Genomic DNA, 26,666 nt, shown 5'->3' with positions numbered 1-26,666 from the left:
TCACTCTCCTTAAACCTGACAAACCAGCAAACCAATGCCACTCGTACTGACCCTTGTCCTTAATAAACACAGACAGTAAAATGTAAGCTAACGTATTAGCAAACCGCCTGCAACTGCTGCTGCCCGTTATGGTGCACCCAGACCTATCCGTCTTTTTCCCGGCAGATCTACACCTCACAACTTGCTCACCCTATTTGCCGTGCTACATTACCTGCACGCATAGTTTCCTGCAGCTGCTACCCTATTAGATGCTGCAAAAGTGTTCGACACACTGGAGTGGGCATATCTCTTTCCATTGCTACGGAGGCTGGGACTCGGCACCCAATTCGTAACATATTCAGCTCCTCTACACCCTACCCACTGCACGTGTTCACCTTGATGGGCTAATTTCAGACCAATTTCTAGTCACGAGAGGCACCAGACAGGGATGCCCGTTATCCCCTTTGTTATTCGCCATTGCGATGGAACCTCTGGTGGCACGCATTTGCTAACAGCATGTGGATTTTAGTCCTGGGCTTCACGTCTCGGGCCTCGTTGTCTTTATAAGCAGACAACGTCACCCTTTATATGAAGGACCCCCAAACCAAATTAGCGCCACTAGTCCTTGAGGTCATAAGATTTGGCAGCCACTCAGATCTACAAGTGAACTGGTATAAATCTGCACTTTTTCCTTTAACCAATATAACCACTTCCTTCTCAATATCAGCAGAGACCTGGACAAACTCTGGCAGTCAAACTACAGCCGGACCATAGACTGGCTAGAGTGTCGCATACCGATATGGTCTAGACTACCTTTATCTATAGCTGGCCGAATTGCCATTGGGAAAATGATTGTATTGTCAAAATTTCTCCCTTTATTCGTCAGTGTCCCAATTCCTCTTACTTTCAGTTTTTTCAAACGCTTGTGGTCAAAGCTGTCATCACTGGAATGGGTGGGTCGAAAATCCCCGCGCCTCCTATAAACTGCTCACTCTACCACAATCGCATGCTGGGCTGGGAGCCCCGGATCTGCAACTGTATGTTTTGTGTGCCCACGCGCCTTATCAGATTTGATGAATTTGGCATGGCTTTGCCCGACAGTCGTAGTGTTTTGGACTGAGGTCTTCCGCACAATAGCTGCAATCGTGGGTGTGGCTATTCCCCTCTCTCCACTCACTGGCCTGTAGGGCTATGTGAAGGAAGTGCCTAGTGAGTTTCGTAAGCTGGTGGTCTTGACACTCCTCCTTGCAAAGCGCAGAGTTGCCATTCACTGGGGATATGTGTCATTGTTAACTGATTTGGTTTTGCCAACTGTTAATAAAAAATAAAACGTTGATAAATTAGGTTATGCCTGTCGAGATTGTGGGAGGAGGATCATGGTGATACCACCGTTGATAAGGCTTGGATATACCGCTGGTTTCAAGTGAAGCTGGTTCCCATGAACCACTGTTACAAACATATCCAATTTACATTTTTACATAGAATTAATTACACCCCTGCTCGGGTCCATAATGTGATCAGTCAATTAGTAACAGATGTCATAGATGTGCCATGGAGTGTGCAGGTTTATGTCAGCTTGCTTGGTAATGCTTGCTGGCAATTCTCTGACTGGTGTAGGGTCAATTAAATATTCAATAACATTGTAGGCTATTCGTATAATGAGGCATATGAGGTAGCGGTGCTACCAGCTTCAATAAGAGAAACTCATATAGTTCTTATTTCCAAGCCTGATGGGGACTTGACCAACGTCTTGTCTTATTGCCTACTCTTCATGTTAAATGTAGACATTAAAATACTAAATAAAATCCTTGCTAATCACCTCTTAGAAGCCCTTCCGAGGTTCGTGTACAAGGACATATGTGGTTTTATACCAGACGTAGGCACTCGTCACAATATACACCAGCTGACGTTTGTGTAGGCTGCTCAGATTAGGGTTGCATCCTACCCAACTTAATACTGAACAGGCCTTCGACTCAGTCTGTTGGACCTCTCCATGAGAAGTGCTACAGGCTATAGGACTGACCTATATTAAATGGATTAAGCTGTGTACACCCAGCCGCTGGCCTGGGACTAGAAAACACCATGGTCGCAGAGTAATTTGGCATGGAGCAAGGGACACAACAGGGCTGTCCTCTGTCCCCCTTGCTCTTTGCACTTACAATGGAAACGCTGGCCTGCAGGGTACTAAGTGGGCTTAACCTGTTGGAAATACAGGTGGTGGATACCACCCATGTAGTGTCCATGAATGCCAATGACAATCTGGTGTACCTGCAGCTTCCAATGTACTCGTTCCCGATCCTGTTACAGGCCCTTACAGAATTTTGGAAGATTTCAGGTCTCCACATTAACCATCAATATTCTAAATCATTCCCGATTGGGGGTGGGGGTGTTTGAGGGGGGCGGTGTTCGGCTGAGAGGCCTGAACAGTGAGGACTTCTTTCTCGGTTGGCGATGCCCTGGGAAACATCAGATTTTTGGTATCCAGGCTTGAGATTAACAGTGGATGAGGGCAACAGAGATAGGTTGAATATGAGGGCCTTTGTGCTGGCCTGCAGTCGTCCATTATGTTTTGTACAATATTCCCATTATCGGTCATGGACAGAGGTGCGGTGGAATTTTTTTTTTCCCACTCAGATTTCTTTATGTGCTGCAGGGGGCCACCTATTTGCACATTGCCAGAAGTATGTAGCCCTTGGCCTCTAGCAAACTGATGGATGATCTGAGCAGGCAAAAGGAGCAGAGTTAAACCCGACACTCTAAAGCGGGTGTGAGCAGGGAGGGCTGGAAGTTCCAGATATCGACTCTACTATTTGGCGTCTCTCTTGCAGCATGCGGTCCACCGCTTGGATGACGTAAACAACTGGGAGAAACTCCTCAGAGGCTCGCACAATAATGAGCTACTCCCGCGTTACAAATGGGGGCCCAGGGTGGTGACCATAATGTCTGAAAACTGCCTTTTACATCAGACATGCCACTATGGCATATTGCCCCATTCGCACAGATAGCATTGACCATTTCTATGGAAAGAAAGGTGGAAAAGGTGTGGGCTGCCTAATCTTGGTGTATTTGTATCCCAAGAATCGATTTATATCTTTGGAGGAAGCGCATGCAAACTTTGGAATTAACTCAATTCAGTTCCTACAATATGGAAAACTAGCCCACAATATGGAAAACTAGCCCACACAGCCAGGGGAGTGTGGCTCTCCTTCCCGGATGCTCCACATCAGTCTCAGGCTCTGACAATGCTGTTGGCTTGCCCCACTGTAGACAATTTGTTTCTCACATTTGTGCTCAATGCACAGCACAGACACTGAAGTTACAGGATAAATGGCAAGCCTGCTTGAATGGCAAGTTCACGGACAGTGAGTCGGTGAGAGCTTGTGTTGGAACAGGGGTTGCTCCTCCATTAGGGCGGAGGAGCGTCGCCTCACTGCTTTCTCGCAGTGCAAGAAGCAGAAACATAAAATTGTTAAACTACCATTTTATGTGTCTGCTTCTCCCACTGCGAGAAAGCAGAAGTGTTTGGTTGGGGGCGGGCGGGTCAGCATGCCAGCTCAAGGAAAGCGGAGGAGTAGTTTACACAGTGCTGTGGGCCCTGACTGTAGTCATGGACACTCTCCCTTTTCTCCATGTAGGCTGCATATAGCCTACATGGAGAAAATGACCTCCCCATTGACACCTGGCTGGTTGTGTACCCACCAATAACAACGCTGCCATTGCAGCGTTGTGATTGGCTTGGGGGCGGGGAGGGAGGCTGCCCGCTTTTTGTTCCTGTCAGAGGCAGGACAGCAAGAGAGCAGAAAAACGCGGGACCCGGCCAGGAGCTGAGACTGCGTGGGACCCAGGAAGGTACTTTTAAAATTTTGATTATTAACCCTTCCGCACGGCCACTCCATTTCTCCCACCCTCCCCCACCCGAATGTGAAGAAGTGCAGACAGTGTACAGTAAGGCGCACTTTAAACTGATGCAGCATAACTACATACATTGTCATATCAGAGAACATAATTTGCACAAGATCAAACAGTTTGTTAAATTTGGAAACCAGGTACTTTAATGAAGTACTGCCTGTTACAAAGACTATTATTTTAACATCATATTACATTTTTTCTGAAAAGACATTTAGAGAGAGCCCTGTCTACATTCCCTCTCCATAGTCCTATCTATCCATTTTATTTCAAACTACAAGCATATTAATAGCCTTGAGAATTTTTCTAAATACTGCAAATCCTGGACAAGGAATGGCGACAGAGGAATAAGGCATAAGTTCTAGTGAAACCATCTTCTTCTTAACAAGGAATGTGTTTGGAGGAAGTGGAAGCGACATCTGATGCCTGAATCCGCCAAGCCGCAGAACCGCATCATAAGGAGATGGACCGGCAGCAGCAGCAGTGGCATGGTAACGTTTCGGGCCGGATGGAGAAAGTGAAGACCCTGGGCCCTGCAAATCAGCCACAGAATGAGGGAACCAAGCGACTTGAGTGGGAGGCTAGGAAAGGAGCCCGAGAGCAGCGGTAGTAGATACCGCTCGTAGAGCGTGAGCCCGAGCCCCCACGGAAGCGGCCCAGCCCCCACGGAAGCGGCCCAGCCAGGTCCGGGTGCAGCTGGTGTGCTCCCGCTCGGAAGTCTCACAGCCTCAAAAGTTATTATACCTGGCAGCTTGCAGACTCTTTGTTTCTTTTTAAGCTTTTTAAAGCCATGTTTTAAGCCTTCGATCTTTGCCATAACAACTCATGTAGTTTTGGGGTTCTATGGTCCAGGTTTGTGCTGCAGGATACCACTTGCCAAAATCAAACTATACTTCACTTCTGTGCGGCTCCAAGGACGCCACAGCCGGTTCTGCCAAAGATATCAAAGCGCATAGAAAACACACTTTATTTAAAGTTGGACTCCTGTGCTGCTTCAGACTGCTCTAGCATCCTTAGGAGAGGTGTCCTTGTACCCCTTCCTCTCCTTAGTTTGTCTGCACAAGGGGAGTTGTTGTAGCACTGGGGGAGTTTGCTTTGGTGCAAGAAAAGGCTAAAGAGGGGGACCATATGCTGGAGAATTAAGGCCTACAATCCGGGAACCCACAAGACCTTCTAACAGTCTTCGTGTGTTGTGTGTTGGGAAGGCGCTATGCTGCCCCACCCCGCCCACCCAATGGTGCAGAGGCGGCCAGTATAATGCTGGTGCAGCTTGTGCCTCGGGGAGGGGAGGTCTGCTCCCTTCACGTACACTTATTCCTCATTCATTAGCTCTCTTGTGCCCTCCTGTGCCCCCTCGTGTACCCTTGCTCCACCCTTTAGGAAGGGTGTTAACATCTTGTGGAGTCGCAGAGAAGTGTCATAAAGAGAAGGAAAGAGGGAAAGTAGGCATCATGCGTTTGTGGCATCTGTGGACAAGATTTTATAAGGTCTTATAAGGTGTTTTGATGATACCTTCTAGGTGTCTACGTTCTGATCGTTTAATCGCCCCCTCAGGCTCAACTGGTCCTATTGCTAATACAGCACCTCCCCATAACTTTTAAAAACTATTCAGCGAAAGAGGTCAAGCCCTTTGTCTCTCCTGTGTTGTCTCTGTTCTCAAAGAGGGGGAGCGGGATCGGAAACAAGGAATTGGTGATGTCTACAGGTGTAAACAAAGAAGATCAGTTGAGTTTAGTTATGGTCCTTTCCCAGGGCACAGTACTGTGTCTGATTAACCACGTTATGCATAACCCAGCACAGCCCATTCCCCAAAGTCAACGTAGAAAACTATGTCACGCAGGGGAAGCAGTGGAAGAAATGGACAGGAATGACACAAAGACTGTTTCTGATACCAATATCATCGGTATCAAGTTGGACCAAAATGTTGCGCCTGTGTTAGGAATGTCTTCATCTAAAGAGACCTCTCCAGTGATTGATGGTGAACTTTGTGGAGATGTGTGTAGCAGTGATCCCGATGTACTATTCTTTGCCGGACATTGCCATTCTTGTGGAGAAAAACCAAATTAGGGAGGCTTATTTAAAATCACCAGTTGCCTCAGACATGGTCTTGAGTCCGCCTTTTGACTGTCCTCTTAGTTGTCCTCCATTACCTGCTTTCGGTAGCAGTACACATTCTTCGAGGGTATCTCTTTCAGGGTCAATGGAGTCCCTAAATTATGATCTCTTTATGCACAGGGGCTCCAGCCCTCGTGCAGTAATCAATTGTGAAAATCGATGGGTCATTTGTTGGAGGGCCCACTTTGATATCTTATTCTCGGTAGAGAGGATACTTAGCTCAATATTGGCCTTGTTGGATGAATCATTTGCTAATTCTGATCATATGCTGGATGTGTTGTCACCTAATTTAAGGGGTGGTGCAGCACCTCACCTCTTTTGGTTTACATTCAGGGAAGGGAGAAAGGGGCACTGAAATTAGATCTTAGGCTACCCAGACTAATATAGTGGCAATAAAATGGGGTGGTAGAAATGGGAGTTCAGGTGGGGAATTATGATGGTCATGGGGCCACTCCTTTTGAGCAATCCACTGATAATTTCCAGACCACTAGGGAGAGTGGCAATATGGCCTGTTCTTCCTTCCCAAACAATGTATCTGGGAACAATGACAGGCTTCCCAAGGGGCAAATGTAAATGCATCCGTACTTGAGAATCCTCCTCCCATCTTCCCAATATTTATTATAGAGGTTCCACTTACTCACGGGGCCATAGTTTCAAAAAATGACCCTCCTACTGTTAAACCATCAAGGACTAAACAAGGTGGCGTATCTCCTATGAGTCCATTCTCTCCCTCAGGTTGTAATGGGGAAAATTCCCAGAAGGAGAAAAAGAAAAGGATCAAGCACATTATAAAGCATAAGCTTAAAAAACTGACGTTTTCCAACGCCCTTGAAGAGTCCGACCCTATTATCCAGCCTCATAAAATTAAAGAGTTGATGAAGGCCAGGCGTCTTACAGGTCAGGAGTTTGAGTCCCCAGAAATAAATAATCTGCTCCCTTCTTTTATATCAGAAGTATCAATTCCAGGTTGCCATGGGCAGTAGAAGGTGCTCACGGATACTGTCCATAATAACTGTTGTGGTTCGAGCATGGGAAATCTGAAGGATGACCCTGGGGATAGGATCATAGAATCGGTGAGCACAGATGTTGAGGCTAAAGGAGCTCCCCAAGAAGTAGAGCGGATTTCTGATAGATTTCCCCTAATCCTCTCTTGTGTGCATTCGTTTCCTGTACGGACTGATTTTAAATATGGGAGGACTCTTAATGGGGAGGCTCCCCCTTCTTTTCCCCCAACTCAAATCCCTAAATCTGGGACTGGGCCAAGGCAGAATAATAATCCAGTCTCAGGGCCGGATTATCAGATAGCTTTCATCAGATATCAAGGATTTGTGACTGGTATCAAGAAAATATATTGATCGAGGGTTCCTGTAGATCCGAGTTCCAGACTAACATTTAGCTCTAGGATCGTTGTAATTATAATCCTGGCTAATGTTGACCACTTTTGGAAAAAAGGCATTGATGTCTTTCCGTTTGATGAGACTGTTGCTACTCAGCTAGATAAACATAGGGTGAGCACTCAGGGCCCCCATAATCCGAAGGATATCATCATTTTTATTGGTAGAATCACAGAGTGATAAATATTGAGGGACATGAGAACTTGATGTTCAGGGAATCTAGTAAGGGAAATGAGTTGGTCAGCAGGTATACTACATGACTCCAGAAAAAATATAAAACTTACACTGTTGCAGAGATAGCTGCTTTGGTACAATTCGCTCCTGGAATATGGCGGGCTATGGACAGTGTAATTCCAAGTTAAACTTTTTAAATTTATCCAATGATAATTTGCCTATAGAAAACTTGGATTTGTTCTCATTTTAAATGAAAATTATTTTGTTTTTTCTTGTGCAGCAAAACCTACAGTAAAAGGTCATGCCAGTGGTAGTTTACTCATTTTACTTAGTGGATTTATGAACAGGAATCCCACGTTTTTTGTCCATGACTCAAATCTTTGTATGTGTTTAAAATTGGCTCTGGGCAATGTAATAGGAGGATCATAATAATCTTATCTTCTGGTAAATGTTTATATCAACATGGGAGGTCTCACAACTCTCTAGTTGAGTCTATGTTCATGTTTGTGCAAAATATTAGCATCTTGGAAGAATGCAGACTGATAATTATGGTGGGAGATTTTAATGCTAAAATCTCGACTTGTTCTTCTGTGACCTTTGGCGACCTGGAGTAGGACGAGGTATGGAGTATACCGTAGACAATTTTGCCAGGTAATATGAGATCAGGCATGCAGAGTTTAAGCTTTTTGGATTTTCGACAAATCAATGACTTGGTTGCTCTAAACTTGAGATTTGCAGAGGATTCCCCAGCCTCCTTTATTTTCCATTCTCTCGAGAACAATCACTATTTCCTACCAAATATTTGGTGCCTGCACACAGTTTAAGGTATTGAGGATGGATCTGAGCTACCAAAGTATTTTTTTCGGTGGTTATCAATTTAGAACTCAAGAATCCCAGAAATTATATGATTGTCTATAACAAAATAAATGGACGTACCTTTTGGTCCAACAAAATGCGATAAACTTGGCAGGATATGTTAAAACAGTGGGATCTGGTCATATAGTCATATACCAGAGAACCCTATTGCCTGGTTTGAGAAGCAGTTGTCTTTATTTCGATCATGTGGGAGTAAGAAACAAGCTACTTGTGCTAAATCCTTAGTGGCTACTTCCGGGGAGGTAAAAACGGTAAATCAGGAGCTATACTTCCAAGTAAAGGACTAAATTGAGCAGTCATCATGACTGATGCCAAGGGAAATTAATTGGTTGAAGTGGGTGAGAACAAGACTGAAGTTGGCTGAATGCAGAAGGGAGGAGGATCAGAAATGTATTAAGCAGAGAGAAGGTGCATTTTCTGGTGATTCGCGTAAATATTGGCCCCTAATAGCTGAATATTGTTTGTAGAGTTAAGGCAGAAGCCATTTTAATATCCGATGCAGAGTGGATCCAATATATCTTGCGGCTGTACTCTTCTAATTCTAGTGACGGGTTTCTTTTGGAGTCGATTAGTGCGTCTTTCTCATTGAATGTATATGACCCTCCTTCCTGTGAGGAGATAGAGATTTTTTAAGGGTGCTAGGTACTCTGAGGCGATGGGCCCGACGATCTCTCAATACCTCTCATCAAATAAGATGTTTACTCATGGACCCTTTTTCTACATTCGGTGTTTCAATATTCTTATTCGTATGGGACCATACCGTCCTCTTGGAAAGGAAGTATAGTGTTGGCTTTATATAAAAAGGATCCTTAAACCTTTCCTGCCAGCTTTAGGCAGATTCGATTATTGGATGTGATTGGGAAATTATTCGCCAGCAGTATTCTTCTTTACCTTCATGACTGGGTTTTTGGTAATAATCTGGATTAGTAATTAATACTCCATATTATAGTGTCCGTAGCGGTTAGTGAGAGGAGCAATGCCGTCTGATATTGCTTGACGAACTGTGAGCGATATCGGCAGCAAATCCTTTGGATTGCTATGATACAGTCACGCCATCAGGCCTGGAATATTAATTACTATTCCTGCGTTAGCTAACTGGAAGTCTAAACAACTTGAAATTCGGCTGGCTCAACAAACCTTTTGCTTGACCAGACTCTTTTGCTTGACCAGACTCAATGGTCAATTATTAACTTTGTATTCATCGTCCTAAATATGGTCTAATGGACTTTTATGCCACAGAGACTGAAACATTGACCAGCTCATCTATTTCTACAGTTATTTGGTTTTCTTGGAAATAGTTTTCTGTTGTTTCAGATTCGTTTTCGAATATAACAATATTTTGAAATAGATGTTCACATACTTGACACTGAGGTTACAACTTTTTGTTAGAGGCGGGGCGGGGGGAGAGGGAAACTTGCAGGAGACACGCTATTGTAATTTGATACATTTTCATAAAGATTGTTTGTTTGACTTGTTTGTCGCAACATGGTAAAATGAATTGGCTTAGTAGAGATTACAGTGATTCTTAGGGCAGTCCATATCTTTTATAATCTTAGACTTGGTTTTAACTTTTTGGCTATTTCTTTTTATATGATTACTACGGTGTCTCGGACTTTAGGTTACTCTGTCCCCAACAGCGTTGTGTTTTACTTATTGAATGTTCACACTGTGTTTTATTTCGACTGTGGTTTTTATATTGTGATGGTTTAACTTGAAACAATGAAAATCGCACATACCTACTTATGGCTGGCCTAGCAGAGTGGGACAGTGTAAGGGGGACCCACAAAACCTAGGAACAATGAGTCTTGGTTGTGTTATCTACCTGGATGATGGCATTTTTCTAGCTTTGACCTGGATTGGTTTACAGAGGTGTCTACTTGAGTTGGGCAACTACGCTGATGAACATTTCTTAAAAATAAATATCTCTAAGAGCGAAAGGCATGGTCTTTAGGTCCCAGGGTGAAGGGTTAGGAAAGATTTGCATTGGTTTTTAGAGAAAGACAAGCAAGAGGTGGTGAAGTTGTACCCATATGTAGGTAATGAGTTTTCTAGTAACTACTCTAATAGCGATCATTTTAGTCAGTGCAGTAGTAAGACAATATCCCAATGTTCTGCAATTGGCAGGTTATATAAATGTTGCGGGCACCAACACTTTGCACATGCCCTGGCGGCATATAAGAATAAAATTCCGCCTTCATTGAGCTATGCCTGTGAATCAATGGATGAGCGGTACTGGGCTTTCTTTGAGAAGCTGGAAGAGTGCATTTGGCGCCAAATATGTAACTTGAATTGTGCGGTTGCTCCATCAGCACTCCGGCTTGCATTCAGGCTTCTTTCCACAAATGTGTTTGTTATGGCAGCAAGCTTAAGGTGAGGGAATAGCATGTTGAATTGTGATCAGGGCTCCCATGGGGCATGCGTTAAAACCTGAATTTATTTTCTAACTGAAGGAGGGAAGAAATGTTTTCTAAAATGATGTGAAAGCCCTGGATATGTTTGGAACTGGTCAAAGTGAAGCGGGACCCTCCCATAGCGTGTTTTGAAAAATATGATTAAAAATCAATCTACGAAGTTAGTCGAAAATATTGTGTTCTTGGTACATTAGGAATTATTTAACTGGAGAGTGGCATATGTAAAACGCCTCAACAGTGTGTCCTAAGGAGCCTTCCCCACGGTTTGCTTAGAACCATTTTACTATTAAGGCTAAACTTGCTTCCCCTACGAATGATTACTAGAGCATGGGAGGGATTACCTGGGAAAGAGAGGCTCCGTGACCTCTGCAGGAACCATGTTCAAGATTGAAATCATGTGTTATTTGTTTGTCCTTTCCTGCATTCACTATGATGACGTCTGTTAAGACCATTGTTCCTAAAGTATATTTCCTCAGGACTGGAGGTCCGTAAATGTCTTCTGGCACCATCATCGGAAAGAGTTTGTTCAAATTTATTTATCTATTTTTAACAATTCCTAAATATTTGTAGATATGACTATATTAATTGAATTTGCCCCAGGAGCAGCCCGTGCAGTAAATGGCGGGGTGTAGGCTTGACAGACTACGGCCAGGGAAAAGTAATTATTTATTAAATTTTCCCTCATCATCATCTGTCGAGACCCCACACCACCGCCTCACCACTCTTACCTGCACAAGCCGCTCCTGATTTGCCCTCGTATTTCATGAATATGGTCTTTTAGTATAATATGATGTGCACAGTCTAAGTAGATTTACAGTGTTTACATTGCTTTGCAAAGTTGATTGCACTGAATTATATTGAAGTTCTGTACTAGAGTTGCACTATTGTTCCTGCTATATTCCTTATGATTGGATAGGTTTTGTATTTCTCACTAAGTCAGTTGTGCATTTTCACTTTATTAGTCCAAGAACTTTTTACATGAGTGGACTGTGTCGGTACATTGACTGATTCTGTCTTGTATTTTATTCTGCAAACTAACAATTGTGAGAACTGTTTTTGTAGATCGCTTTGCAGATCTTTTGTGAATTTTTATGTGGACTTCTTTGAGTTCCAAATCATGATAACATTTTGACTTTTTGAACAAAGAACACGTTGAAAAGTTGATTGCATCAAAGCACACAGTTTCGCCAAATGAGGGGGCCAGGATTAAAGCCAGGTTTTCTGCTACCACAGTTTCCAACTAGCACTGTACACCTAAACGGGGGTGGTACTCATTCTGAGGAAAAGGCCAAGGGGCTTTCCTTCCCAGGGAAAGGTCACTGTACAGTGTGCCCAGTGCTATTCTGCAGTGTGTAATTCTTGCATATTTAGGTAGAGCTGTGATTAAATGCGAAGTCTAGTGCTAGAGTCTGCCCACCACAGTAAATTGACCGCCTAGTGAGGGGTCTTTTCAATTGTTTTAATTGCTCTTATGACTTCTTGTAGGGTCGTTTGAAAGTCCATCTAGTATATATCATAGGAAAAAGACAGAAGCAGAATATGCATCTTTTCTTTAGGTCCTGAGACTGTAGGTAGTTACTGGGTAGTATCTATGGTGGACAATGTTGACCATGGGTGTTTTTGGTGCCATTCCATGTCTATGATAGAGTTATCCATTTTTGTAAATTTGCATCTCCAAAGGTGCCAATCGCGAGCAAATAAGCCTTTCTCCAGGAGGCGGTTAAGAGATTGAACATAAATACAGTAAGACTCAGTAATCAGACTCACTAATCGATATCTGTTAGAAGTATACCTTTTAAAAAGGCTTAAAGGTATGGAATTAAACCCCAAAAATGCCAGTGGCTTTCCCAAAGAATGTCTTCTGATGTTTTCGGGCACTCAGTGCATCAACACACTTGCAAAATGTCCAACGAAGTGATAATAGAAAGTTAGCCACTTTAACTGGGACATTTTTGAAAAAAAAGTTTTTAACTAAATGTGTCTCATTGACCATTTCTCTCTCTTTCTCTGTCTTTTTTTCTCTCTCTGTCTTTGGCTCTCTCGCTACTTTATCATTCCTCCCCTTCTTTCTAGGTTTCGCTCTTTCTCTTGCAGTTAATCTTTTCCTGTTTCTCTCTTGTAATGTCTCACCATTTCTCTCTCCACCTGTCTCCATCTGTATCTGTCTATACTCATCCTTTTGTCTTGCTCTCTCTCTCTCCTTACCTCTGTCTCATTGTCTCTCATTGCCTTTTTGTCTGTTCTTTACTTTCTGTATCATTCTTTACCTCTTATGCCTATACTTGCCTTTCGCTCTTTGTATTTCATTGTCTTTGATTCCTGTTTTTCTCTTGTTCCATATCCCGGTCTATCTCTTGCCCTTCTCTTTTCTCTCAATGTCTGTCCCTGGATTTTGCTCTCTTTCCATGTCTTTCTCCCCATGTCCGTCTCTCTGTATCTTGCTGAATTTGTTTGTCACTCCCTGTTTTTCTGTCCCTCTCGCCCTTTTTGTCTATGACCGTTCCTCTCTTTCTCGCCCACTGTCTTTCACTGACCTTCTCTAGCTGTTCCGTAATGTCTTGGACAAACTGTACTCGTGCTTGTAGGTTTTAGGTTTATTTTTGTGTTGTATGAAAAATAAAAAGTTGTGGCTGTGAAAAGCTGGGAATGATCTGGCGTAGATTTGGAAAGCTTGGGGGTGGGGAGTATTTTGTGTCCTATGCAAACTGAGAACGCTTTGGGTGGGTAATGATATGAATAGCCTTAGCCATTCTTCAATATGCCTACAGTGTCAAAAGTTGGCCAGATCTGCGGGGCCAGCATGAGTATTTTGTTGGTTTCTTCGTTGCCTTCATCCGAAGGACACCAGACCTTATTGTAAAGGTTTCATTAACTGAATGTATTGGTCTTTTGAACATCTTGTCATATTCCATAAATAATATTGCTGTTGTTTTCCTTTACAGTGCCTGCCTGCCACACACTCTTAGAAGCCACGTGTCGTTATTTAACTCGATACCGTTACACCAAACAAGGGTTTGTGTATTGTCAAGAACGTGACCTGGTTGGCTGATCCTGGTCTTACACGTACCATCAAAGGACAAACCTCTGTATATCAAATATAATTGCATCTGTGATGATGGCGATACTCGTAAGCATTTTGCAAGTCTGTGTGGCGATGCTTGTACTTCCGATTCATGTGCTGGCATTCCTGGGACTGTGGAAGCCGCTGTTTCAGAAGATTTTCCCTTACATAATGCAAAAGATAACCGTGACTTTCAACCGAAAGATGGGGGAACACAAAAAAGACCTTTTCAGCAACCTGTCGGAGTTTGCTGGTAGCTCCGGAGAGCTAACGGTCCTTGAGGTTGGCTGTGGCAGTGGTGCAAACTTCCAGTTTTACCCGCGAGGCTGCAAAGTCGTCTGTGTCGACCCAAACCCTCATTTTCAGAAGTATCTAAGCAAAAGCGTTGCAGAAAATGAGCATGTGCGTTTTGAGCGCTTCCTGGTAGCTTCTGGGGAGCATATGACCCAAGTGGCGAGTGGCTCTGTTGACGTGGTGGTGTGTACCCTGGTGCTGTGCTCGGTGACGAGTGTGGAGGCGTTCCTAAAAGAAGTCATCCGCGTCCTCAGGCCTGTGAGTACACGGCAATGCAATGCACTTTTACACTGCAGGGCGGTGCAGCTGGGAGTAGTGAATGGTTACATTTAACATGGGCGCTACGAAGTGGTAAAATAGATGGCCAGTTTTAAGGAATTTCAGCCCTATTCAATAACGTGGGAAAACGACGTACAATTACCATTGCAGCCCTGACCTCTGGTAATAAAATTGGCAGGGCACGAGTCGGGGGTACACGTGGGTGGACGGCGTCCACCCACTATTTTCACAGGGTGAACGTCGTCCACCCTGCCACGATTTTGGGCCCCACTGAATAATGTGCTGAACTCGCCCCGGTGTAATTTCCAAACACTGGGACACTTTTAGCAGTGTCTGCAGGTTGTCAGCTTTCCATCTTCAACAAGCAACAACATGCAGGCAGGGAATGGGCTTTCTTATTTAAGACTCCTGCTAGGCCCATTGCAAAGGCCGAATTTGAGCGGTCATCAGGCCTCCTTTTGTTCGAGTCTCTTGGCTGGGAGCAGTCAGGAGCCTCACACCTGATGCAAATGAAGCAGAGGGGAAACAAAGGCTCACACCTTGTTAGCACTTCACAGATACTTAAGAGAGGCATCTTTTCACTTTGTTCAGTCCCTTTTTAGGAGATATGCTTGCACTGTAAGAATGTCAGATGTGTTCGTCTTTCCCAGTCTTTACACAAAGCAAATTGCATTTATATAGAGCTTACTACACCTGAGGAGGCGTTGAAATAATTTAAGTACCACTATTTTTTCTTGTATAGCCCTCCTCATCCCAATGCAGGGTGTCAGAGCACTTTACATCAACATGTGCATATTACATGTACAATAAATGATATAAGTTTGTAAATGAATGTACAGGATTTGTACATAAAACTGGGAAACTGCAAGGTGTCGAAGTCACATATCTAACGTAGCTCACAGTGCTATTAGCCTCGCAATGCACTCAAACATACATATGATAGACCTGCTAATCATATATGATGTCACTTCTTGTGATGCCACTTCCTGTAAAGTCGTGGCTTGTGATGCCACTTTCTCTGATGTCAATTCTTGTGATGTCATGTGTGATGTCATGTGCCGTAATGTCACTTGCCGTGACGTCACATGCTGTGATGTCACTTGCATACTGCCTAACTAGGTTAGTCCCCCCACTTCTTTTTTTAGGATTTGTGTCCTGAATATTGGCCATGTATACAGCATACGCACCTCAAACTAAATTGTCTCTTGGGGTTAATTATGGATATTAATTATTTTCTAATTCAACTATGAACATTCCATCAACTTCATAAAGGTGAAATGCTGGCTTTGCAGTGAACGTTTGAGCTCTCTTCTAGTATGTAGATAAGTTTACATGCTACTTAGATCGATTATCATCATCACATTGAATAATTTCCACCTGGGAGGAGGTACATAAAGCAAAATTGAGGATGCTTTTCAGCATCATGGTGGGGAGGGGGGGGTAACAAACAATGACAATGCCTTTTATTTATCTGTATTGAGAATTAACACATACATAAAAGGCATTGTCATTTACAATAGCTCAAACAAGACCTATATCATCTCAAGAAGCAGCCCCCATTGTCCTGGCTGCTTGGAAAGTGAAAGCGCGCAAGGTGTGCTGAATGTTGCAGGAAAGCATGTGCATGCAGTAGGAGAAACTCGTTTAAGAAAATAGTGCTTACAGACTAAATAAGACATACCTTGTAACACCAGAAGTAAAAGAGCCAGTCCTCATAGGAGGTTACAAATTAAGACAACGCAGTACTAAGGAGGGACTAACAAGCCTATTAACGCATTAGAAGCCAGCTTTTATGAAGGACAATGACACAAGCCAATGACAAATATGGGCGAAGAGTGGACAGGGCTTCAAGTCCATACTCAAAAACAGCATGTCTCGCTGCCCAGGCTTGACCTAAAAACTGAAAAAAAGAATCTCCAGCAAATGTGCTGTGTTCACCTGTGGCCCGTCGCCTTTGTGCACAAAACTTTGAGTAAGATGTGGAAGTTTATACCCCACTTATCAAGCTATTTTCAGTTCATATAACACTCTTTCATGTGCTGTGCTTCTCTTAAGCATGGACTGACCACCCTGGTCTCCCATTGATTCTCACATTGCCTAGTCCGATGAACCTGGGTAGCTATCACTCATCACAGTTCTGACTGCTTCGGAAACTGAAATAAAGTTACTTCTGCATTCTGTAGTGCCTTTACAACATCACAGTCCAAGCCATTTTTGTCGATGATATAAGTGCATAAGTATGTAATTAACATGTGTATGGAATCAGCTCCTACTATTTCTGAAATGTGCCTGTCCTTCAAGGATCACAACGTCCTTCTTATAGGTTTCTGAAGATTTGGCAAAACATCAGAAAAATGTCTTCAAAAATATGGTGCCAAGACGACAGCCTCTCTGCTAAAGCCACCAATCACCTGGCCATAAGGGACTTAAAAAAACTTAACAAAAACTGCGGGTACATACTACCTTGCTCCTCAAATTTAATCGGCGCGTAATCATTTTTTGAGAGAAAATAATCTCACTAAACAGCATTTACTACAAAGTTAATTGAGTCTTTTGCTGAGTTGTGCAATTCCCTGTTTGATTTGTTCCATAAAAAAATGTAAAACACCTGGCTTCCCTTTGACATTAGTATAATACCTTTCATGAAAGATTGTGAATCGGACCCACTCACTCCATGGATTTTTGACAAACTTCAGCCTATGCTCAATGGTCTTTATTCTCCAGTAATGTGTCTTTTATAGATTCACATTCTTGAATATTCCCCGTCTTCATGGTGGGAGTCCCACTGTAACAGTAAAATAGCAGTATAAAGCTAAAAGGACAATCTCCCTTGAGAATCAACAGTATTTAGTAACCAGTTAACCTCGTTAAAGAACATCCAAACTCCCGCCAATCACATTGCAGACCCCTGAGTATCCATCCCCTGCAGAGCCACCATACCTCTGATTTCTTACCGCACGTCGTGTGTTAGGGAGTCTTCCTGAGCTCTGCTTAGTCACAGTGTTTCTACTTTGAACTCTTCATCTTTCAACTGGCAGTTCTCTTTCCTCAACCTTGTCTTCAACTGAGGTGCTGCTAGAAAGTGAGTATACTGCTTATTTTCTGTATTTTCTACTGAATGCCAGAGTCTAAAAAAAGGGCTGTTCAGGCCCTGCAAGACTTGTGGAAAGTCCAGGCATTTCCCAGAGGATCTGCATAAGGAGTGCTTATATTGCCTTTATCCAGAGCCCAAGCCTAAAGACTGTAAGCACTGCCGGACTTTTTCTTAAAAAACTCTCAAAGACCGTGAGGGAAGGCTTCTTATTTGGCTTCAGAAGAAAAGATATATGTAGGATTCTGACTCTGAGAGTGAGGGGAGACCTAATTTCTCCTCAGTGAAAAGGAAAGAAGATCATTCTTCTGGTCAGAGTTCCGAAAAAACAAAGATCTCTGAGGAAGGAGTCTTCAGTGGAAAAGAGAGGTTAAAAAGAGCAACCTGGCTCTTCTCTGACCTAAAAAAGATCTGGCTCTGCTCCTCCTTCCCCACCACCTACTCCCTCACAAAAAATCTTCCCATCGTCGGACCCGTCGACGAGGCATTCTCTGCCTATGACTGTTGAAAGGAAGACTCCGTCGGCGGTTTCGTCAGCAACATTGAGGACATCAATGGTGAAGACGAGGACAGCTGTCTCGTCGACGAAGACGGGAGTAGTGATGTCGGCGGCTTGGGTGAGGTGTTCGTCATCGACGAGAGCTGCACCGTTGACGGTCCAATTGTGTGCTACGCCGTCGCTGAGCTTCTCCACCCCGTCAACAGATACTTCCACGCCGTCGTCACAGTCCCTGGCGACGATTCCGGCAATGATCCAATCAACGAGGAAAATGGACATACTAGGCTCAAAATCTCTATTCCAAGATTTTTCAAAAATATCTCCTCTGCCTCCTTCTCGCCTCCTGGATTTTCAGGAATTGGAGGATGAAGGTCCGTTTGGCACTGCCTACACCCCCTCTCAACTAAGAGTGAAGTGCCAGGAATCTGATGAAGAGGATCAGACAGATAATCCTTTGACTTACTTTGAGGGTGACTATTCCTTCTCATAGAGACGCTCGGGTGCGCAACGCCTGGATACCTTCCAGGAGCACTACCCATATTAAGAACAGGAGGAGGAAGATCATCAAGAACCCTCCATTAATGTGCCAATGTCACTTGTCACAGACTTACGTTTCATGCTAGATAACTACTACAAGCGATTCCCTGAAGCCAATGTGGCCCAAAAACCAGTTTCTCGCCAGGAAGAGCCTCCCATGACTCCAGTTCAGGAAACCCCACTGGCTCCACCAAAACAGAAGACCCTACCTCCTCTGCAGATCTCAACTAGAGCATCACACAGTGGAGACCATCAACTGGAAGAGGGAGATACATGTGGACTCTGATGTCCCAGACAAGTGAATGGATTACGTAACTCATATGCCGCCTTCTCCCACGCTGCCAGTGGCTGACTCTACACCTGCAGACATCAGCGGCTTCCACAATCTGCTTGAGAGAGCTTCAAAACGCTTCGACCTTCCTATGCCCATCAAGCAAACGGAATTCTTCTTATACGATTTTAAGGCTTCCACTCAACATTCAGTTAGGGCAAACCCTACTATCGACTTCTTGTGGCAGGAAGGTTTCAGGAAAAATCCAGCGTCTGTGCCAGCAGTCATTCCAAAGCTGGATAAGAAGTACCGGGCGCCAAAAGCCTCTCCGACATGTCTCATAGTCAATCCGAAGCCTGATTCTGTAATAATGCAGGCTGCTCAGAGAAGATCAAAAACCCTGCTTCTCCATGTACCACCTCGCCAGACAAAGAGGGGCGTAGGTTGGACAATATTGGGAAGAGATTCTCTGTACTGGCTGCTACAGCTATCAGAGCCTCCAATGTAATGGCTATTCTTGGACGGTACGATAGGCAGATGTGGTCAGACATCACGCCTTTTTTGGAATTCCTGCTGGAAGATAAGAAAAATGAGGCAAAGGAAATTCTTTCTGAGGGTGAGAGAGCTTCATCGGAAGCCATTGATGTGGCTATGGACATTGCCTCCACAGCCTGTAGGCAAATGGCGGGTGCTGCAGTGTTGCGCAGGCAGGGTTGGCTGAAAGCTACAACTTTTCACACAGAAATCCAGGCAAAGGTGCTGGACATGCCATCTGATGGAGAGTATCTGTTTGGTAAGGATGTTGATGAGGCACTCCAGGCTATCAAATCCGACAAGGATACGGAGAAATCCTTAGCCAATTTACAGGGAAGAGGAAGAGGAAGAGGCCAGTAGTTTACAGCTCAGACCTGGTCTCAACAGCCTTTTCAACCTTATTACCAACAGGGTTTCCGTACTCAGTACTCCGCTAAGTCCTTTGGGCAGACGCCTGCATCAACATACAACAGAGCTCCAATTTCAACAAGTTCCGCTTCGGGAGGTAAATCCAATGACACAAGCAGGAGACAATGAGACTCATCAGGCAACTGCCACCCCAGTCCCACTTCATTCGGTTCAAGACTGCTCCAAATTCTTTCTGCAATGGAACTCCTTTTCGTCTGACAGATGGGTGTTAGACGTTTTCAATCAGGGTCACACCCTAGAATTTCTTCAACAACCTCCAGATTACCCCCCAAGAAAGACTGCTCACCGCCATAGGGCGCTTCTCAAAAGGGAAATAAAACTACTTCTCATCAAGCAGGCAATCAAGATAGTGCTGCGCAGTCAGCGCAACTTGGGATTCTACTCCAACTTTTTTCTCATAAAGAAAAGAACTGGAAAATGGAGGCAGATCATGGATCTCAGGTTGTTAAACAATTTCATCAAAAGACAACCGTTTTGGATGCTGTTGCTCCAGGAGGTTCTCCTTCTCTTCGATTCAGTGGATTACATGATCTCTCTGGATCTTCTGGATGCATACTTTCACATTCCTATTCATCCAAAGCACCATCTTTATCTCAGGTTCCAAGTGGCAGGGTGCCACTACCAGTTCAAGATGCTGCCCTTTGGGCTAAAGTCTGCTTCCAGGGTATTCACCAAATTCTTAGCGCCAGTAGCAGCCTTTCTCCGGCATTTCGGTCACCAGGTCCCTACCTGGACGATTGGTTAATCAAGGCTCCGACATTTCAGGGTGCAAAAAGGTCCACGAATGCCTGCCTTCGCCTTTTTTACTCTCTGGGTCTCAAACTCAATGAAAAGAAGTCTTCACTTCTTTCTTCCAGGTCTCTGGTGTTTCTGGGAGCAAGATTAGACACAGAAAAAATAATTTCTCATCTTCAAAAGATTGCTCAGTCCTTTCTTCAAAAAAGTTTGTGTGTGTGTGAGGATTTACAAATTGATGTTGGGGATGATGTTGTCTTGCATTTTTCTGATTCCTCACTGTCTGTTGCGGATGAGGCCTCTCCAGGAGCAGGTCAACATCCAATGGGTTCAAGCCTGAGGCTCCTTCGAGGACATTATTTCAGTTACACCTCAGATGATCAGGGTGATGTCCTGATGGAAAGTCAAAAGCAATCTTTCACAAGGCTTTTCCGTCCTTCCACCAGAGCCTTTGGTGGTCATGACAACCGATGCCTCCATGGAGGGATGGGGTGCTCACCTCAAGGAGGTTCAGGGGAAGTGGTTGGATCAGGAATGTCTTTCCCACATCAACCTGTTGGAGCTGAAGGCAGTATTTCTAGGGTTACGTTCCTTCCTTCCAAAGATAAAAGGTTATTCAATCCTTGTCCGCACGGAATACACAACCACAATGTTTTACCTACAGAAACAAGGAGGGACGAGATTGCCTGCTCTCAAGTCTGGCGCAACAAATTTGGAATTGGTTGATTCACCAGAATATCTCAATACAGGTCCAACCCGTTCCAGGGGTGCTCAACGTATGGGCCGATTTGCTCAGCAGAGATTCCAAGCAGTGTCACGAATGGGAATTGGACGCCGTTCAACACAAAATAATTTTTCAGTGTTGGGGATCGCCTACCCTGGATCTGTTCGCTTCATTACTCAACAAAAAATGCTTTCAACTGATACCCAAGGACCTGCAAAAAATGAAACGAGAACCTTGCCCCATCGTTCTCATTGCCCCTGTGTGGGCAAGGCAATCCTGGTTCACAGAGCTGTTTCACCTATCAGAAGTCTCTCCAGTTCGTCTTCATTCTTCAGAACGTCTACTTTCTATGGACCAAGGCCAGGTGATCCTTCCGCAAATTCAATCTCTTCAATTGTCGGCCTGGCTCCTCACTACACTGAGTTTGAGGACATAGATATTTCTGAGGAGTGCCGTTCCATTCTTAACAAGGCCTGTTCTTCTTCCACAGTCAAGTGTTACTCAGCCAAATAGAAAAGATTCTGCTCCTGGTGTGCAAATCTCTCATGCCATCCACTCTCTTCATCTCCAGAGGAGGTTTAGCCATATCTCTCAGTAAAAGTCCTTTTGGCCGCAATTTCAAGGTACAGGAGACGTTCAAACCAGTCGTCCCTATGGTCCTTCAGGGCAGTGAAGGAATTCATGAAAGGCCTTTTCAGAGCCTACCCACCGGTTCGGCTTGCTCCGGTGCTCTGGAAATTGAACATGGTGCTGTCTCATCTCATGAAACCGTCATTCGAGCCGATTCACAAGTGTGACATAAAATGTCTATCTTCGAAGGTGGATTTTATCTCAGCCATCACGTCGGCTAGACGCATTCGTGAAATTCAAGCCTTCACAGCAACAGAACCTTATCTTCAATTCCTTAACAACGACAGAGGCTGTCCAATACCCCTGAACCAGGGACAAATTATAGTAACACCAAACAAAAGGTTCAGGTACACAATTTCAAAAACAAACTACAAATTAAAACTACAAAATTTTCATTCAAATAAACAAAGAGGAGAAGAAAACAGAAAGAAAGGAAGAAGCCTATATTTCAAACCCAATTTAGAAATGTATTAGAAATGTATTAAACATATAATTTTCAAATAAAAACACATTACAAATCCAATAAACCGCTCATTAACAAGTGTGTTGGCAAAACTAAGGCAACAAATTCATATCGCCAAACACGTGGCTAATATACAGACATTGCATCTATAGAAAGAACAACAAAAACAAATAGTGTGTCTTTCACAGTGTGTGGCCACAGAATGCGTCGACGGCGGACAATGGTTTGAGCGTTTTCAGTAGCAGTATTAAAAGCAGACCATTCAAATGTTGAACGGTAGATGCAGTAAGTAAAAATTTCTCATAGGTTCTCATAGCAAGCTTGCTGTGTGTAACAGCACTGGAAAGTATCCTGTCTGACCTGCGAACTTCTGCCGATTGATTGGGCAAACGCTGGGCTACAACTTAAGGCTCTATTTGGATTTCCTGCCATAATGAAGATATAGTCCCACACGAGTTGATTTATCTTTCCTTAATTTTTGTTATGAGGACCTATGAGAAATTTTAACTCACTGCATCTACCGTTCAAAATTTGAATGGTCTGCTTTTAATACTGCTACTGAAAACGCTCAAACCATTGTCTGTCCTGATGATGACCGCATAGTCATCCAGCGGTCGAAACGCCGCCGACGCATTCTGTGGCCACACACTGTGAAAGACACACTATATTTGTTTTTGTTGTTCTTTCTATAGATGCAATGTCGGTATATTAGCCACGTGTTTGACGATATGAATTTGTTGCCTTAGTTTTGCCAACACACTTGTTAATGAGCGGTATATTGGATTTGTAATGTGTTTTTATTTGAAAATGATATGTTTAATAAATTACTAATACTTTTCTAAATTGGGTTTGAAATATAGGCTTCTTCCTTTCTTTCTGTTTTCTTCTCCTCTTTGTTTATTTGAATGAAAATTTTGTAGTTTTAATTTGTAGTTTGTTTTTGAAATTGTGTACCTGAACCTTTTGTTTGGTGTTACTCTTATCTTCAATTCCAGCAGGATAGAGTGGTGCTATGCACTAATCCCTCGTTCATACCCAAAGTACCTACCACTTTCCATCTGAATGAACATGTGATCCAGCCTTCATTCTTTCCTGCTCCGTCTACACAAGCAGAGAGAGCTCTGAATTCTTTGGACATCAAACGATATTTAAAGTTTTACCTTCGAAGGACTAAATCTTTCTGCAAATCTACGCAAATGCTCATCGCCTTCTCTGCCTCCAGGAAGGGTTATGCTTTGACTAGAGCTTCAATTGCTCGATGGGTTTCTTCTACTATAACCTTCTGCCACGAAAGGGCGGGTCGCCCTCTTGCTTCCAAAGTGACTGCGCCTTCCACGAGGAAGATGGCAACGTCCTCGGCCCTTTTTGCCGTTGTGTCCCTGCCAGACATTTGCAGGGCAGCGACATAGACAAGAGGCGATACTTTTACAAGGCTCTAGTGCCTGGATACTTTACAAAAGATGATGCTGCGGTTGGCCAAGCGGCTCGTCATCGTCTGTTCGGTTAAGGCAGGCCTCAGTTACTGAGGTTTGTTAAGAATGCTTATTATCATTATTATGTTTATTACTTACTATTATGGTTATTATTATTTGCCATATCTTTGCCAAATCGTATATATATATAGATATATATATATATAGATAACATGAAGAATTTTCAGTCAGAATATCGGTTCTAGGGATGCACAGTGTATATTGTTTAGGCGTTTAGATTAAGGATATATTAGGATGGTTTAGATATCAAATTGGATTTAAAATTATATGTTTGATACTGACAGCGGCAATTTGATGAATTTGAAAAATTGGATTATAGTGATGTATTATAAGAAACTTGGCTGTACGATTTATAAAAGCCAAAAGCCATTGCATTTAAGCACAAATGTCACTTTAAAACCACCTAACCTTAGGATACAATTTTGCATTCTGCATTTTAAATTCTATTTTCTAATTAAGAAATGCTAATATTTATAAATTGTGTATTTTACAGAAATGAAACACAGAAATATGTAGATAGTATTTCTTTTATGCCTATTAATGCACTACCACTTTAAATTGAGGTGTATCTCACGACACTGTTGTCATGTGATCAAGGCAGGGATCTGCCGAAACGCGTCGTGACGATATGGCAAGCACGAAAATAAATATTTAAAAAACTTGCACTAAACCAGGGCCTTCCTCGTCTTTTTCGTTTCGTTGAAGGTGAGCCTTGTAGTATATATATATATATATATATATATATATATATATATATATATATATATATATAGATAGATAGATAGATATTGTACCAGTCCTGTTTTCAAACATGCAAAGCAGGTGCTGACTCCGTGGGACGTTATTCCATAACGATCTCCTGTATATAGATATATGTTTATTTTATAACTGTGGAAGTTAAGTTGCTTAGTTTACTTCAGGTAATGGCATTATGTCACATGGTGGGAGGGATCACCTGTCTTTTCCACCTCCGATTGTTATTATATACGGCTTACTAGTCTGATTCGAGCATGTGACTCTATAAAAGATAAATACTGGAGAAAAAACAAGTTACTTACCTGTACACTGAGTTTCTCCAGTATTGATATCTTTTATAGATTCACATGTGGCCCTCCATACTCCCCTTACAAGTGCACCCTTCCATACCTGTTTTATTTGACTAGCTACACTTGTGCTCGAAATCTGAGGTATGGTGCCTGTGCAGGCGAGGGATACTCTGGTCTGCGATGTGATTGGCAGGAGTTTGGATGTTCTTTAATGAGGTTAACTGGTTACTAAATACAGTTAATTCTCAAGGGAGATTGTCCTTTTTAGCTTTGTACTTCTATTTTACTGTTACCATGGGACTCTCACCATAACGACGGGGAAGATTCAAGCATGTGAATCTATAAAAGATATCAATACTGGAGAAACACAGTGTACAGGTAAGTAACTTGTTTTTTACTTTTCTTGACCATAAAATTTAATTTTTCTCCCCTCATATGCACATCCTGCTTGTGCCCTGACGAGACGTCTAGACATCATAGCTCCTGCTCGAACTTCCTTGCATCAGCCAACATCACTTACTGCAGAATTTCAAAAAGTATGTCCTCTGTTGAAAAACATTCAGTGGCCCCTAAACATCTTAACTTCTTCATATCCATCTTGTTGCTCTTCCCTCTCAAATCCCTGAAAACTAAGTCAGCTGCCAAATGTCCTCTTTCAGCAAAAGCAATTTACTTCTTTGCCATGCTTAAGCTGGATTCCTCCACTCCATGGAAAACAAGTCAAAAAACTGAGGCAGACCTTAATTGCACTTCCTCGACATGTAAACAGAATAAAGCGTGCCTGTCTGTGCCAAACCGAATTACAAAAAGCTTTTCCGGGAAACCACCAGGCCTGCCAAGTGTCACACATCAGGCGTGACGTTCCCGCAACACCGCACTGAAATGCATTGTCACGCATTTCGGCACTAACTTGCACTTGCCAGACAGCGCTGAAACTGGCTGGCTATGCCAGCTTGGTGCTAGCGCGCGAGCTGGCACCTCTGACTCTGTGCCTTGCGCCCCCGCAGCAGAATTCACTTGCGGCTGCCAGCAGGCTCAGAAACGGTTAAAAATCATTGTGCTCTGCTACAATGTTATAATCTTACAGGCTGACTTGGTCTGGCGCCGTGGGGTGATGTGACCTCACGCCCTAACAGAAAGTAAGTGGAGTGATGTCCCGGTGAGAAGCAGCGGGGCCGGGGACTCGAGGAGTTCTTGTGCTGTTTCATCTGACCCACGCGGCGTGGGTCCCTGCCCTCTCTCAGTGAGTCTAAGGCTGTGGCAAAACATGGCAGTGCTGGTGCGCGGTAAATTCAAAGCAATGATGACACCCAGCGACCGCCGGACCCAACCCCACGGGACCGAGGCGGCCTCTGGAGCCTACTGTAGAGCAGCTGCTGCTGCGCCTACTGAGCATATGGCCGTCAGATCATGCCTGGGCGGGGGCAGCGCTCCGTGCATGTTTGCCGAGGGAATGCAGTGAGACTTTGGAGAGGCAAGGAGTCTACGGCCCCGTAGACAGAATGGCTTGCCTCGCAACTAAGTAAGTGTCACATATTAGACTGTGCTAACCAAGTGTTAAAGGGCGTATGACTCACTCGATGCTGAGTGACTGAGCTAAGTAAAAGGATTTTATTTTCCAGATAATAACTCGACAATGACAGTCGGACCTGAAATAATCATTAACTGTATTGAGCGTTTAGCAGAATTGAAACACAGGGAGGCCAGACCTTTACAAATCAATCA

The 26,666-nt window shown here is 43.6% G+C and overlaps 1 protein-coding gene across 1 annotated transcript in view; it reads left to right on the top strand.

Moving 5' to 3' along the window:
• The window catches only part of LOC144818588 (thiol S-methyltransferase TMT1B-like), a 175,334-nt gene that overhangs the window by 136,884 nt on the left and 11,784 nt on the right, over positions 1–26,666 (top strand). Inside the window, exon 2 of the mRNA XM_078676139.1 lies at positions 13,798–14,468. Coding sequence (XP_078532265.1) covers positions 13,968–14,468 — 501 coding nt within the window. The 5' untranslated portion in view covers positions 13,798–13,967. The remainder of the gene's footprint in view (positions 1–13,797; positions 14,469–26,666) is intronic.

Source organism: Lissotriton helveticus, chromosome 2_1, assembly GCF_964261635.1.
Source record: "Lissotriton helveticus chromosome 2_1, aLisHel1.1, whole genome shotgun sequence".
NCBI classification, from domain to species: Eukaryota; Metazoa; Chordata; class Amphibia; order Caudata; family Salamandridae; genus Lissotriton; species Lissotriton helveticus.
The sequence above is the reverse complement of the archived record's forward strand: the minus strand, read 5'-3'. Positions and strand labels throughout refer to the sequence as shown.